Source organism: Neodiprion lecontei, chromosome 1 (assembly GCF_021901455.1).
Source record: "Neodiprion lecontei isolate iyNeoLeco1 chromosome 1, iyNeoLeco1.1, whole genome shotgun sequence".
In the NCBI taxonomy this organism is placed as follows: Eukaryota; Metazoa; Arthropoda; class Insecta; order Hymenoptera; family Diprionidae; genus Neodiprion; species Neodiprion lecontei.
The window spans coordinates 1,256,497-1,272,080 of record NC_060260.1 but is presented as its reverse complement, the minus strand read 5'-3'; the positions used below and the strand labels follow the sequence as shown (position 1 = coordinate 1,272,080).

At 48.2% G+C, this 15,584-nt stretch overlaps 1 protein-coding gene across 7 annotated transcripts in view; it reads left to right on the top strand.

The window, feature by feature from the left end:
* LOC107217103 (protein pangolin, isoforms A/H/I/S) overlaps positions 1–15,584 on the top strand; it is a 131,118-nt gene that overhangs the window by 102,077 nt on the left and 13,457 nt on the right. For 6 of the 7 annotated variants that reach the window (XM_046735407.1, XM_046735399.1, XM_046735391.1 and 3 more), the window contains 4 exons: positions 6,176–6,398; positions 12,003–12,093; positions 13,314–13,409; positions 13,627–13,764. In XM_046735407.1, the coding sequence (XP_046591363.1) occupies positions 6,176–6,398; positions 12,003–12,093; positions 13,314–13,409; positions 13,627–13,764 (548 nt within the window). The remainder of the gene's footprint in view (positions 1–6,175; positions 6,399–12,002; positions 12,094–13,313; positions 13,410–13,626; positions 13,765–15,584) is intronic. The other variant, XM_046735420.1, reaches the window with a different exon arrangement.

Genomic DNA, 15,584 nt, shown 5'->3' with positions numbered 1-15,584 from the left:
AATCGCGAATCATTCAACCGTGATATTTTCGATGTATTTTATTTCCTTTTTTATCTCGACGTTATTTCGCGAGCCTTGGATATGTGCGTCCCATAAGCGTAGGTGTTGCACGCCTTTGTTGCGCTCGAGCCCCTCTGCGTGTTCCCTTTTGTCGCGCCAATGACACAGTTTCCAAGTCGCGAATCGCAGGAATTTTCGCAGAAACGTGCCTACTTGTGAAAAAAAAGAAGGAAAAAAAAAAGAATCGGCAGGAGCCTGTGAGACACGCGTTGTTGCACGTTTGATGTCGCCTCAAATTTGGACCGGCAACAAGAGAGACGTGGACGATCAGAGAAAACGTTTCCAACCCCCCTCGAATTGTCTCTTCGATAAAATAAAACGTTCCGTAAAACGAATCAAGGTATTTTCACTTCTGTACACTTTTCAACGATTTTTAACACCCAACTTTCCTGCCGTGTGCACACGCGTAAGTACACGTACATGTTTATGTAGGTATAACACAAAATGTTGCACGGCTATATGTACCCGTGTATATACAGTCTATATTGATTTGGGACAACATCAAACGAATCGACCGATCGCAAGGGGTCGCTATAAATTACACTTGCACCCTGTATAATGCGTGGCTCGAAATGCAAACTGATCATCTCAACGGAGCAGAATGCAGGCAACCCCTTTATCCAGAGACTGAAAAATAGATATAGTTGAACTCGCGATTCGTTATGAAAAAAAAAAATTACATAAGGGTGTGCCCTGGTCTATTTCGAAGTTGACGTGTATATCTCTAAATATTCTTTATTTCTGCGTCAAAATGTATCGGAGTATTTTTGCTTAAAATTGCTTAAAGAATTAAGCTGATAAGCCCTTTTTAAGAGAATAAATGCAGTGACGGTATTATGGGTTATACCGTCAAACTGTAACAATTTCTGCCTGTAAATAGATATGTAACAACAGTTTCAATAACCATCAGCGGCATTTGCGTACACAAACGCACACATATACACACACACAATAACTGTACGTCACGTTCGCCTGGCTGTCAACTTTGACGGTGTCTCTTCTGTACATCGTGTGTGTATATAAAGTTACCGCCGTGGGATATGGAATATTTAGCGTATCCTTTGGCTCTCCCAACTCGTCGTCCCCTTTCGCTTCCCCTTTCCCTTTCTCTCTCCCCCTCCCTTATCCTCAGCCCATCTTCCCAGGCTTGAGCATCCTCGTGTAGATATCGTTTGATAATTCGAGCCATCATCGAGACTGATTGTGAGCTCCAACAACTCGGCTGTCCGTCGTTCGTTCGTTCGCACACCTTCCCGCATCGTTCCCATCTCCATCTCCGCGTCCCATTCCACCCTCGCCGTTGAGCACCGCCACCCCCGGTTGGCCGCCTCCTCCACCTCCTCTGGCTCCCACGTTGCCCCGGCAACTGAGCTCGGGGTTGGCCACCACCGCCCCCGGGTACACCGAGCACTGGCTCCATTCAACGCCCTCATCCCCCGCCTGCACGGGTAGGAAAATGGAGGAACTCCACTGGAAGCCGTCGGATTAATGTATTTCGAATAATTCATGCACTTCCACCGTGCCCCGCTCTGGCTGCTGGCGCTGGCGTTGGCTTTGCTTTGCTTTGCTTTGCTTTGCCTTGCCCTGTAAGGTATATAAGGCAGGTGGTGCGTCACTACCGAGAAAGCCAATTTCCAGACATTTTTAGCTCCTCTCCTCACTCCGCTTCGATCTCTCGCTATCACGTTGATGCTCGCCTTTAGGCTGCTGCTGCACGCCTCTGCCTCTTGTGCCTTGCTGCAGTAAACGGCATCTCCTCATTCATGACTGACTCGAAAACACGATGCTGCTGTTACTGCTGCCGTCTAAAGACTTCCCACTCCGTTATTCCCTGGTAACGAATCGCGTAAAGAGGAGAACACGCGAGCTGCTGGAGGGCGGCCAATCTCTTATTCGATACAGGCCATTCGTTTATCTCGATCTATTTACTCGGAAGTCGAGAGAGCCGAGCTATTTGCTAAGTAACTGGCGGTTCGAAATCTTGAATAAGTTATTACCACTGATTCGGTAAACTATCCACTACGCCATCTCTTACCTCCCCTGTATAGAACTAACGGACAGCTTCTCTCGGTTGTATGACTTTTTCTTTTTCGTTCTCTGCAGATTGCTTCTTTCTGGAGATAGACAAATGCGCTGTTCAATTATAAGCAAGAAATAGAAGAAAAGTACGCAGTTATCATCGAAATTCACTCATTAAATGTAACACGTTCAGGTAATTCATTAATTCAGTGGACTATTTTCTTACCAGGTAGATAGATTTTCACTCGTTGGTGCGTAGAAGCGACATTGTGATTATCTTCCAAAACTGATTTCCGCAACGTGTAAAATTTTCAGGGGGTCTGCTTTTTACTTTACCCTTTTCGTCCGTGTCCGATTCGCTTCGGGGAGCTACTACTGGTCGATTTCATACGGTGTGTCAACTCCGATGTTTATGTGGTTTCAGTTCCGCGAAACGTTCTTACGGTTTGGATTATTGTCGAGTTAGTTATTCCCAGCTTGTTTACGCGGCGACACGGATTCCTGTCGTCTGCACCAGCTCGCATAATTCGTTTCGATAAACGTTAATCACTGCGCTGCACCCGACAGGCAACAGACCGCAAACGTTGTCACGCGTCGGGCTTTGATGTGGGTGAATTCATTACAGGCTTGCACGTTAATTATTACATAACTCGCGTGCGGCACTCGGTCGTACAACCACCAAAAATTTCATATTGAACATATTTTTCATTACAAATAGAAGAAAAATGAACGCTCTCGATCAACGAGACAATGAATATCGCTAAAAACTTTGGAGTTAATTTGTTTCCTATTTTATATCCGCTTGTCATTACATTGATTAAACAAAACTACACGTATTCGGTAATCTGCAATTTTACTGCCATTTGTATAATCACCGTGGCTTCTAGTTTTATATTCCACTCCTCGATGTCAGCTCTGTGCTGTTTTCTAATCGATTAACGCATTTAGAGAACAGTTTCGAATTCGTTTTACTTGTTGAAAAAAAAAAGAATTGATTCGCAGCGTTTTTTCTTATTTTAGCAAACGTCAACTTTGAGGGTCGACGACGTCACCTACCAGTTCAGTCTGTTGATATATTTTACCAAGGTCTCTACAAGTTTCGGAATACCTTCGCGGTATAGCCAAGCGAGATACGAGGCTGCATTTCCGTTTCTATTACAATCCGTGGATAGCGGCGGGCGGATTATAACACGCGAAGAAAGATGCCTTGATTTTGCAAATTTGGGTTTCGGTTTCGGCGCCCATCAATTCGGCTAACTTTCGCGGGCGACATACTACTACGTCGTCGCGTTGGCGGGTCGGAGGGTCGCGTTGGGGTTGCGAGAGAGAGAGATAGTGAGATAGAGAGAGAGAGAAGAGAGAGGAGAGAGATACCGAGAGAGATACCGAGAGATCCCCACGCTCCTCGGTCGCTTTCGCTTTGTGCGCGATGGGCGGCGGAACATCAAAGCCCTCCGGTTCCCGGTCGGGCCTTTGACGGTTGCGTCGCAGCCGCTCAGTCACCTCTCGGTCGCGGGACGGCTCGCCTGATGCAGCAGCGACGGGAGCATCGGTAGCGCCCGTAGCACCGTGATCAGCAGCGTCGACGTAACCGGCAAGCCCGGGTCGTGCGTGCGGAGTCCTCTTCGAGGAGTCGCGATGTCGCTACGGGGGGTGAAAAGTGTGCGTGCCAGAGTGGCGAGGAGAGGAGCGCGTCGAGTGCGGGGTGGAGTGTTCATGCAGCAGAGCTGCAGCGGCGGCCCGGAGATGCCGCCTGAGAAGGAGGCCGCGGCTCCGAGGCGGCAGCGAGAGGGTCGATGCCGAGGCGCGGCGCGCCTGCGCGAACCCCTGGACGCCGAGGGTCTCGAGAGCGCCCTGGCGCGATGGGTCGAAAAGTGCCGACGGGGCAGGTCCGACTCCCCGACCTCGACGACGCCGACGACGACGACGACTACCACCACGGGGGTGCCTGGACCGGATCGTCTGCGCCGGAAGGCGCTCGGCATAGCGCGAATCGCCGGAGCGACGCGCGAGCTCGTCGACTCGATAACCCCGGATTGGATCCGGAAGTGGCAGGAGCGGCACGGCCTGCCGGAACCGGAACCCCCCGAACCTAACCAAGACGAGTCATCCCAGTCCCCCGGCGGTTCCGGCTCCGGCTCCGCCTCCGCCGCCCCCAGCCCACCGGGCATCCTTGAAACACTCCGCTCGACCTTGAAAGAATTCGACCCCGGACGCGTCTACATCGCGCACGTGTGTCACGTCGACTGGAAGGCTCTGCCCGGACGGCGTTCGCCACGGGGAGAGAGAGTCTGGGTCGTCGGCGCAGCGGACCAGGAGGGCCGACATCGAACGCGACTCCTGGTAGCGGGGAGGCACTGGAGACCGCGGTGTTTATGGCGGGTTAACATGGTCACTCAGCCAGTCGTCTACGCCGGCGGGGGACGCGGTTCGCTGACCGTCGACCTCTTCCTCTGGTGGTTTCACCACGAGTTTGCACCGGCCGCGGCCGCCATGCATCCCGACGGAGCCGTGCTCGTTGCGGAAGGCGCTGACTACCTGCCACCGGAAGCGGAGTGCGTCACCTCCGACGGTCTCGTTCGTCTCGTCGTCGTTCCCGGTGACGTCCTAGAGCCTCGGCTCGTCACGAACGAGCTTCGAGTTCGCCTGGCAGGTGGTTTGCTGGCCAGCGGTATACTCGACATTCGACGGGGGGCCACGGAGCTCGGGCTCGCCGGACACGTGAAGAAGTTCACCCTGAAGGAGGCCTTCGTCGGGCTGCATCGCGCCTGGCTTAACGTCCGGCCGGAAACATTCGCGCGGAGCTGGTCGGCCCTACGTGGTGAACCGGAAGCCGCTCGCGGCCCCGTCTCCGGTCCTCCGGGTCCACCGCCTTGGCTTTCTCCGCGGCTACACTCCGTCCTTGAGCACAACGAGGACCGGATGCTACTCGACGAGCTTCGGGGTCTCGCTCGCGACGTTGGACTCGACGTAGACGACGCGGATGTCGCGGCCTGGGTCCTCGACGACGTTCCTCCGCCCGCGGAAAGCCTCGAGCCCGTAGTCAAGAAGGAAGTTGAGCCTGACTACGAGGCGAACAACGTCGAGGAGTCGGAACCCGGTATCGAGGAGCGGAAATTTGACAAAGAACGAAGCGAAAATTCTGAGGATGAAGACGAGTCGCCGTCCCGTTCCGAGGAGTCCTGCACTCCCGAGGAAGCCACCACGCTACTCTCTCGAGTTCTTATGTGGATGGAGAGCGAGCCCTTTGATCCTGGCCTCTTACTCGCGGTGAGATCAATCCGCGATACCGCAGTCCTCGTGGTAAGCACCGGTTGATTAGGGCGAAACCACTCCACCCATCGACCACCTTCAGTCGGTCTCTTCTATCTGTAGCCGCGTCTCAATCGCTCGACCGAGCGAGGAGGGCGCAGCCTTCTTCCTCCCTCCCGTTTCGATTGAAAAACATCGGCTCGGCTAATTTTAGCCCACTGCCTTTACGCTTACCGGCATACGAATAAAGAATTTTCAATGCGGAGAAAACGGGACTGAGAGAGGGAAAAAATGTAAAATTAGTCCTTCAATCTGAACGAGTAGCTCTCTGTGAGGAGGAGCGGGAGGGAGAATATTCTTCGGTCGCTTCTGTATTCCGCCCCGGTTGATAAATATCTCGCTTGTATCTCTGCTGCAGTCGTTCGTTCGTTTCTACGTATCAAAGTTCAATTTTCCCCGGTACGCAGTGATTCGAAACGACGGTGAACAATATTCGTTGAAAAACCCACTCCTCGAATCTCATCTCTCATCATCTTCTTAGAATCCTTGAATAACGATATACCCTCCATATTATCCGCGGACCATTCAAACCTCTTATTCACAGGTCAATCATCCAAAGATAAGAAATCACGAGGGGTAGAATAAATTATACATTGTAATTGCCGTTGTATACTGATTCTGTGAATGGATCACAAGACGGTGAAAAGATACTTAGCCAATGATATTTTTGGTTCGCCAAGCTCTCGTCGATGCGAATCATGGTGCATAATGGCACAAACTAATCGAACTACTATCATTTTGCCCCTTTCAACGACTAACCTAGCATTCCGCTGTTCTGTTTCAGGCGAGCAAGATGGGCCTGGCTGGCACTCACCCGAGTGGTCTACCCTTCTTTTGCCCGAACGGTGATCACCTGTCTCAGCCACCCCCGGCGCACATGGGAATTCCACCCTATGGCACGCTGGACGTGAGCAAAGCGGCCGCGGCCGGTGAGTATTGGCCACCACACGGCCCATCCACACACCCCACGCACTGGAAACGACTCCTTGCCGCAGCAGCCTCCACAGGTCAGCAGCCCCCCCGCCTATACCCACCCAGAACACAATCAGCCATACTAACACGCGCCGTCACACCACCTGCACCCTCTCGCAACTCACAAGCACTTGCAGCTCGGTCGGTGCTCCCACTCTTTCCTTGAAATTCTCCCGACAGAGATACCACACTCGCATCAGCTTGCACGGATTCAAAATGGCGTCATCTACATCACGTAACATCCTCATGGCAATCCCACTTCCTGAAACCATTCATAGACGAATTCTCTTCCCTTCGTTCTTTCGGTATAACGAGGATGCTAAGAGACGTTCCCCGCAAAACTTTCACTCGAACCTGTATAAACTAGTTACCAACTTGTTATCATATCCAACTGTGGCAAAGTTTTCGAGAGGGGAAATTCATTTGTCGACTCGGATCGGATGTTGATACAACACTTGCCGTACGGACTGTCAATGGGACACTTTAACCCAACGAAGCTCAAATTATCCTTCGTCGGGAGTACCGATAGACTTTTGTTGTTCTCAAATATTCAAAGAACTTATGTTTTGTGGAAGGAAGATGAAAATGATAAAAAGGGACAGTTGTGACGTTGCATCGATGTAAAGTTTCCCTCTTTTTTTAGTGTAACGAATACATTTGGTGATGGAAATACTTGAAATTGCATTGTTCCGTTGTACCTCATTAGCTAGGTGTTTCAGTTAATTAATCGTCACCAAGCGATCAATCATACGTTTGTAGGTACGTAGCCGCACCTGTATTCGATCGTTATAAACATAGTGGAAGAGTGAATTGTTCGAATGAAAGGTGGGTACAGGTCATCATTAGGGTGAAGGATCACACGCCTCGAGTAAGTTGTACGGAAATTGATAATGAACCAGTGGCTACATAGAATCGTACTTTTATTTTCAAATCTCTACATACATGTACCTGTATCTACAATACTTATCTACGAACCTAAATTTCGATAAGTATTGATATAACGAACCCTCGTGTGTCCAGCAACAGCTTCAAACGTAGGATTTCTGTTCCGTACATTCCGCGTACATCGGGAATATCAAGCTCTCGGATCCGTTTCGAGGGTGACCCGGTATTTAGCGGCTTGAAATAAATGACGTGACTGTGAGTTCGCAGGTGGATCCGTCGAGCTGGGTTGCGCGGAGCACCGGTAGCGGGTGGGGGTAAATATTTACATTTTTAAGCGAATAATTGGAAGAATATTTCTCTCGAGTCAAGTCGAGTCGAGTCGACGCTCGAGAGACGCGACCAAGCAGCTTCTGTGGGGTTGTCGAGAGGCTGCAGGGACGGCTCGGGGTCCGAGGGTCGGGGCTTGGAGCTGGGGAAGACCCTTCTGACTCGCGAACTGGCGTCGAGTACGAGAATAAGAGGAGAACTCACCATTAGGCTAATCAGCCAGGCATGGCATGCCTCCCTTCGGCGCCGGGTCAAGGGGCTTCTTCTGCGTCTCATGCCGCCGCCTTCGCCCCGCGCCCCGATTCATCCCCTCCTCGCCCCCATCGGCGCGGATAACCCGATCGACGGCGTCAAGCAAGAATTATATTTTTCTCCATTTTTACCTATGTCTTGTCTTGCCAGTGGAACCAGTGTAAAAAAAAACCACGTTGTAAAAAACTCAATGGTGTAAAAAAAACTATGACGCCACTTATATTTAATTAGAATTGTCGTGACTTTGTTTAGAGCACACCTTGTTTCCGCGCACCATGGTTAGACCCATTCCTACGAACCAGACGTGGATTAGTATTTCTCTATCCATCGTCAATCGTATAATTGCGAGAAATGACAATGAGAGATATATACCTACTTATCGTCGAATCCAATGGAACAGCTCATTGCTATCATCATCTGATGCTCCAATAGCTCTGCTTTCATGTAGGTACAGCCTACCCCCTGAAACGGCTCTGTAAGGGCGACGACGTCGCTAGTCGCTTTGTTAGCAAACCGTGGTGACTGATTAATGAATCGGTTTTCGAGGGTGACTCTCACGGTTTGAACCTAGAGCTTAGTGCATAGCTCGTACCACCTTTCAGGCGGAGACGCTATCCAGTACCAGCTTGCACTGCTTGAACTAGACCCTCGTGGGATTTTAGCTGTCTAGCTTTTTCCCTGAACCCCATGTTATTCACACGAGTCATGAAATTAGCAGAGTTGAAAGAAAAACGACATGGAATCCAGGAGGAAATTCGCAAGATTCGAACGCCCTGTGGATTTCCTACGTAATAAATTTCCTCAGAGAGAGTATTGCGGTTAACCCAAATTGCTCGTTAATCTCTTTGCACGGATATATAGGTCTTGAGTATTTCATAGCGGGAGTGAATAGAGCTGTTAGGGAGATCGTTGACCGGGTTAGGAACGAGGGTACGGTATGAAGATAGGATTGATTCTGCGGGGGGGCTGGAGACTCGTTCTGGGATTGGAATTGGGCCTGGCCGCAGTTATCCGCGGCGAAGCAACTCGAGGAGAATGAAGGCGTGGAGGGGGGGGGGGGGGGGGCGGAGCGGCGGAAAGTGGAAATCGGGGGAAGAGGGGTCGGGGCAGGGGGGTGGAAAGGGGGCCGCACGGCAATATCCTGGCGAGTCCGCGAGCTCCGTCATGTGTGCTTAATCATTTTCCAGTCGACTCGGCAGTCTGCAACCCCATTATCGGCGTCTCACCACCCGGAAAATTACTCTTTTATTCACGAACAACCACCCGAAGTCCCTTATAGGTATATCTAGCCGGTCGGTACTGTACATGCACCCCCCTCGGATGCATTACACCCTGATTTGGAAACGGAAATACCGGCTGTGTTCGTACCTCTTTCATTGTCGGCATTCCGATAAATGAACGATGTCGATGATCGATTGCTGGACTTTGACATTGTGAAAATTGTCGAAAAATATTACCCTTACGGCGTGATCATCAGGAAATAAAGCTTAATACGGGAACTGAAAAAGCTACGCATCCTGCAGAGATGAATCGTCCAGTCGATCGAGCGGCGGAATTAATATACCTTTAGCTAACCGGGTAAAATTATATTCGCTACATCGCTATATTCTACAGGGGTTACAGGGGTAGAAAATTGGAGTAGAGAGAGTCCTGTTCACCGGAGTCTGTCATTAAAACCCCGTAGGTGGTGCCCAGCACGTGGAACGTGTGTCGAGCTGAGTATTTTATTCCGCGTTCAAACTAAACACGCACATACGCAACACGTGCGCGTGTGTTGGCGTGTGGGAGAGCCACGGGTATCGAGGGGCGGTTTACAGTTACAAAATCGGGAGCTAAAAGCTCGCCCCCGCCGCGTTCGTCCGTCCGTCTGTCCGTCGTTCCGTCAGAAAAAGACTCCTCGTTACGTCGCGACGTCGATAATTACGGAGAACCGCGTCGTGGCCGTATCGGTCGCCCCGGATCGTTCGTTTCGAACCTGCTGGGCGTTATTAGCATCGTCAGTCGTTTCGGGTGATCCGCGTCCCCCTCGCACTTACTTTATACATTCGAGCCCTACAATCGCGCGACGTTGTTCTTCTTGCGAAAGGCACGCGCCCTTCTCGATCGCGTGGTCTGTGATGTTTTTCCCATTCAATTTTTTTTTTTTTTTTTTAATTCCTTTTATGTTACTCTGGTTTCAAACGGTTTTCGGTACGATGACGAAAATCGGATTTTAGCATCATTTCGTGAAAGTTAGCGAGCGTTAAATGAACGCAACAATGTCGCGGATGAATTAAGATACATTGAAAAGGTTCGTTCTTCGTGAGATTAAAAAAATTCCCGTCGCGCCCACTTTGAAAAATTGATTTATCTTTCGCTTTACCCTTCTATAATTCATCCCCCTAGGTTTCCATCTATTTATTCACCTTTCGTTAGTATAGAATGTCGGATTACACCTCGGGATAAATCTCAATCATCGCGTGGTTAGATAATAAACGTTTTCCGCACTCAATTGGACGAAGGAAGAAGAGAAAGGGAAAAAAGGAATGAAATGAAAAATAAATAAATACACGGTCTTGACTAAAACCGACGTCGTGCAGGCGCGGGGTTTATTGTTTCCTTTTTTTCGGACCGCAACGGCAACGACGTAATTACGGTCTCAGCCGGCTCCAGTCGTTCGTTCGTTCGTTCGTTTGCTCGCTCGCTCGCTCGGTCTTTTTCCAATTTTCTGTGTGTCTGGTGCCTCGTTAACGAGCAGTCGGAAATCCTGAGACGAATGAACGAACGGACGGATGGACGAACGCCTTCCAGAGCGCAGGCAAAGCCGACTCGGCGTATCGCGTGCTGCGGTGCATTTTCACGCACGTGCTTGAAGAAGATGCCGCAGCAACACCAACGGTGCCAGTAAACCAGCCTGATTACAATTCCAAATAACTTACCGTCAGATTATAATAAACGTTTCGCGGTCCAGCCCTCGGGGCAAATATTTCGGAATTCATTTACGATAGTAAACAGCTCGGACGTCCCTCGCAACGTATTTTGACAAAACGAGATTTGAAAAAGAAAAGAAACAAAAAAATCCATCGAGGCGTATCGTACGCGTACCTTTATTTACTATGTTACGTGTCCGTTTGTTTAATATAAAACATGTACATACATTGCTCGAATTTAGTTGTGAATATTACATAGGTGTATAAAAATACACGTCTACTCTACGAGCAAACATTAAAGTGAAGCTTATACCGTCGAGCAAACTCCGCAACCAGCCACACCCTTCGCTGTATAACGTACAATCTATACGTGATAGAAATACTACGTGCCCACTGATCGTGAAGGTACCGCGCAATTAATTAACAATTATTCCGCAATTGGTAACGATCAAGACTGCACCCGAGTAGCAATTCGATCAGGCCAGACTGATGTCCCAGCAGACCCTGGTCAAGGTATTTCGGACAAGGAACCATATCTTCGATTTCATTTCTGTTGTAATATGTCACAGTAGACTAAAAACTAAGCGACACGTGATTTTTTTTTCTTATCTGCTATTAAATACTTTGAAAGGGGTGAAAGTGATCCCCAAAGATGGACACCCAACAAGATGATTTTTTGACACGCTTAATGGATTCGAATGAAACCTTCTATTCATTAATAAAACATTTGAGCTTTGTTTCCATTCAAGTCCATCAAGCGTATCAAGAAATCATCCCGTTGGGTGCTCATCTTTGTGGATCATTTTCACCCCGTTAAAGTGATAATGGCAGATCAAAAAACATGCGCGTCGCTTAGTTTCTAGTCTGCTATAACATATTACAAAAGAAATCAAATCGGAGAGACAGAGTAAGCCAAGCCTGATCATGACTTTATCGTCTGATGAAAATTTATTCGGTCAGTTGTAATCACACACACTCGTTCTTCCGTACCTTACCCTGTTTCTATTATCCTTGGATGCCTCTGTCCGCGTCTTTCTATTCCAGTTACGTCTATCGGAAAAACCACTCCTGGTGACACGTTGGACATTAGCTTGATCAAAAACAACACGACCGCCTCAACGTCCACGATCCATGTTTTACCCTGATTACTACACTACTAACTCTCGCCTCTCTCGTTCACCTTTTTTTTCCAAATTATAATTTTTTTATTGTATTATCATGCGGAAATCGTCGAGCGATAGAAAAATCTTTTGATTCATGTTTTAGGTCTGGCAAGGGCGCCGATATACCCCTTTCCGACTGGCCAATACTCGTACCCGATGCTCAGCCCGGAAATGACGCAAGTCGCCGCATCCTGGTGAGTACAGTGGTTCATTTACCACAAGAATTCCTTTTTGTGTTGCTTCTTCAAGTTTGACTTGACTCGAATGAACCTCGACGTTATATTTCATCGTAAGAGTTTTTTGTGTGACACTCAATCGTGTCAGGATTCTTTGCCTCCCGTTGTTTCAACGTTGTCCACTAACTAGATGCTACTTGTCCGAAAAAGAAAGGGGATTCTTGCGATTTTTAGCTGTATGCTAAAATGTCGATGTAACGTAATAAACAATCGGTTCTAACGTTTCTTAAAATGGGTCAAAATTCTTGCAAAAGTTTCTTCTATCGAGAACAGTAGATCGCAATCATTTTTTATATGAAACCTAATTATAGCACCCAAGAAGTAACCGATTATCATACAACTTCTATATGGTTAGGTTGTTTTACATGGCTCCTTTATAATATTAACCGCGTTTCGTTACAACCTGTTCTTTTTTTTTCATTCATTTTTCATCAAAAGTGTTTCAAGTCTTGCATCTCTGGATCACGGATCTTTGTAATCGCATATCTTCCCCCCAACTTCTCACGTATAATATGTAAATGTGGATACCGAGATTTAAGCAGTTTCTTAAACGTGTATCCATTTTCAACGTATGCTCGTGCGCCGGAGGCGGTTTTCGTTCTTTTCAACTACCGTCTTTGACGTACCTACAACAGCAGACACGTGTAGCCCTCCCGTCGATTCTATATAGCGTGAGGCTAATTCGTCGAAGTGGAATTCCCATGGGATCGTTGTTGTACGGATTCTAGTCTTGTTTCTCAAGAAAATCTGAGCCCAAGTGGCGCGAATAAGGGTCGACGTCGGGTGGGGTGACCGACGGTCGTGGCGATGGTGGTCATCCTCTTGGTTCCGGTCTATTAGGTCAAATACACCCTCGTTCACTCGTCTCTGGCCCCCTTTGCCGGTCCTCGGCCTCTTCCATCGCCTCCGGTTTTTTTCCCTGCTCGTTATTTGCCTTCTGGCCGACCCGCCCCAAATTGAGATTTTCCACGCCCGATTACGCTCTCTTTCCGTTTTCTTTTACTTTTTCTATTATCCTCGTCCTTTTTCCCTCGCTCACGCGTTCTAATTTTTTACGGTTCGAATTTTCATTCCTTTTTGTCTTCGTTCTTCTAACTCTGTGTGTATATGTTTGCGCCTGTGTTTTTCTTCACTGTTAGATTCTGAAAATAAACAACAAAAAATAATTCATCTTACAGGCACACCCCGAGCATGTATCCCATATCTCCTGCCAGCGCTGGATTTCGGAGTCCCTATCCAACGGGATTACCGATCACCAGTTCAAGCTTACCAAGGTTGGTACCGATAGACTAAGAGAAGTTGAGAGAGGGGTGAAAATTAATTTCTTTACATCTTATATTCCATCATACCTGTAACACCCATTGACTAGTTTATTTCATCGAAGTATTCGCATCGCAGTAATCATGCTCCGGATTGCAGTAAAGTCTTTGTATGTTCATTAGGTTCGATCAGTTATTGCAAGTATGTAACATAGCCGTGTGAATTTTTCAGCGAGCTGTACAGATTTTCACCAACCGGCCTCATGCCTCCACATCCTGGTCTCAGTCCGCACGCACACGCGTTGGCCTCACATCCGCTGGTCTCTTCTGCCCCGAAGCCGGACCATTCTACCTTGGATCACAATCACAGGTGAGGATTAGTCGGGTTTTTTCTTCCTCCATCAAACGATTTACGGACCAATTGTTACGCATCTGCTGCGCCGATGCAATGATCATAATTAAACATAAAATAAAATATATCGCGCGTAACAAAGATTCGATAATATACAACCGTAGACGAAGTGCTTTTCATCCCCACATCAACAGTCTGCACTCACGAATAAATAAATATTATTATTAACGATGGTGAGAAAATTGGATATCTGTTCGAAAGGATATAGCTTATAGGTATGATGTTCAATAGTCGATAAAAAATGTGACCACCACCACCTCCATCACCATCACCATCACCATCACCATCACCATCACCACCACCACCACCACCACCACCACCACCACGCTCTCTTTCGATAATCGCGTGAAGATACCCTTCAGACAGGATGAATCAACGAATGATAAGGAAGCTCGGATAAGGCATTTATCGGGGGAGAGACGGTGGTGGTGGTCCCTGTAGCGGTTGTGCAATGGGTAAAATAGTTTCGCGGGTATCCACCGGGGGTAGCACCTCCCTCAAAACTACCCTTACATCATTCGAAGCCACCCCTCCTCCGTCAACCTAGCAGAGGCAGAGGTTCGTCGTTGACGTCGCCACCGCCACCGCCACAGCCACAGCCACACCGTGTTAACGCTGAACGGTTTTGAGAGTTGAGTAACGCGCGCACGTTACGGAAAAAGAGAGACGGGGCGACATTAAACGCACATACAGAGGCAGATGGACAGACAGAGAGGGGGTCGTAGGTAGGAATGAAAAGAGACAGATTCGCGGATCGGGCATCAGGGGGGTAGTGCTGCTGCGTGTGTATGTATTTACGTGTGTACCTATGTACCTATGTATAGGCACACAGGGCGTCTGCGCTGCAATAGACGACTTTGGGGCGGCAAGGAGGGGGGGGGTCGCGTTTATTGATCATTACTACCCTCTTAACAGATTTCTAATTTACATTAGTACCTGGTTTCCCCTGCATAATTTTACTTGCGGATCTCTCCGATATAACCTGACGCTGCATTCTGTATGACCCGCGCCGGATGTATGGTTCCCCAAAGGAAAATAGTGAGATAAGGAGGAGGATTTGATGACGAAATAGGAAAAAAAAAACTTGCTTACCTCTAAATAAACATTGACAACCGGGGAGAGTAAAGAATCTTTCAAAAGAAAAGAGACTAATTGTAAGATAAGGAAACAGATTTGGGGGGGGGGGGGGGGGGATAAAAAACTAACTGACATCTAAATAACGGCCGACAACCGGGGAGAGTAAAGAACTTTTGCCGTGATTGCAACTGTAGCGCAGACCTATTCAGCATTGATTTATGTAGAATTTTAGATACCCAAAATTGAAAAGTGTTTGCAGCTACAAATCCTCTTCATGTCCTAAAGTATGGTTAAACTTGCTGCGGGTGCCGATCGATAAACTCTTAGAAACTTCAACGGGATCGTCGTAAAACCCCCGCCGGCTGAATAGTTATCGATAATGATAAAAACACCAATAACAGTAACAATAATGATAACCAGAGGGTTAACAATAACAATAAAAATCTGGTTTTGTAAATCGTCAAGCGTCGTCGTCATCGTTCTGGTTCTCGCGGCACGGGAAAGTAGGTTGTATTATTAGGATCGGGATTGAGTTAACGGAGAGAAAGGGTGAGGTGATTTTTGAACCGAGATGAGAATGTAATAAATAATGAGTCGTCGTCGTCGTAGAAGTAGTAGTAGTAGTCGTCGGGTAAATTCGCGCGTCGGCGCTTGAAGAAGGGTGGTGGATGGTAACGGTAGTGGTTGTTTTGCGTCGGGCG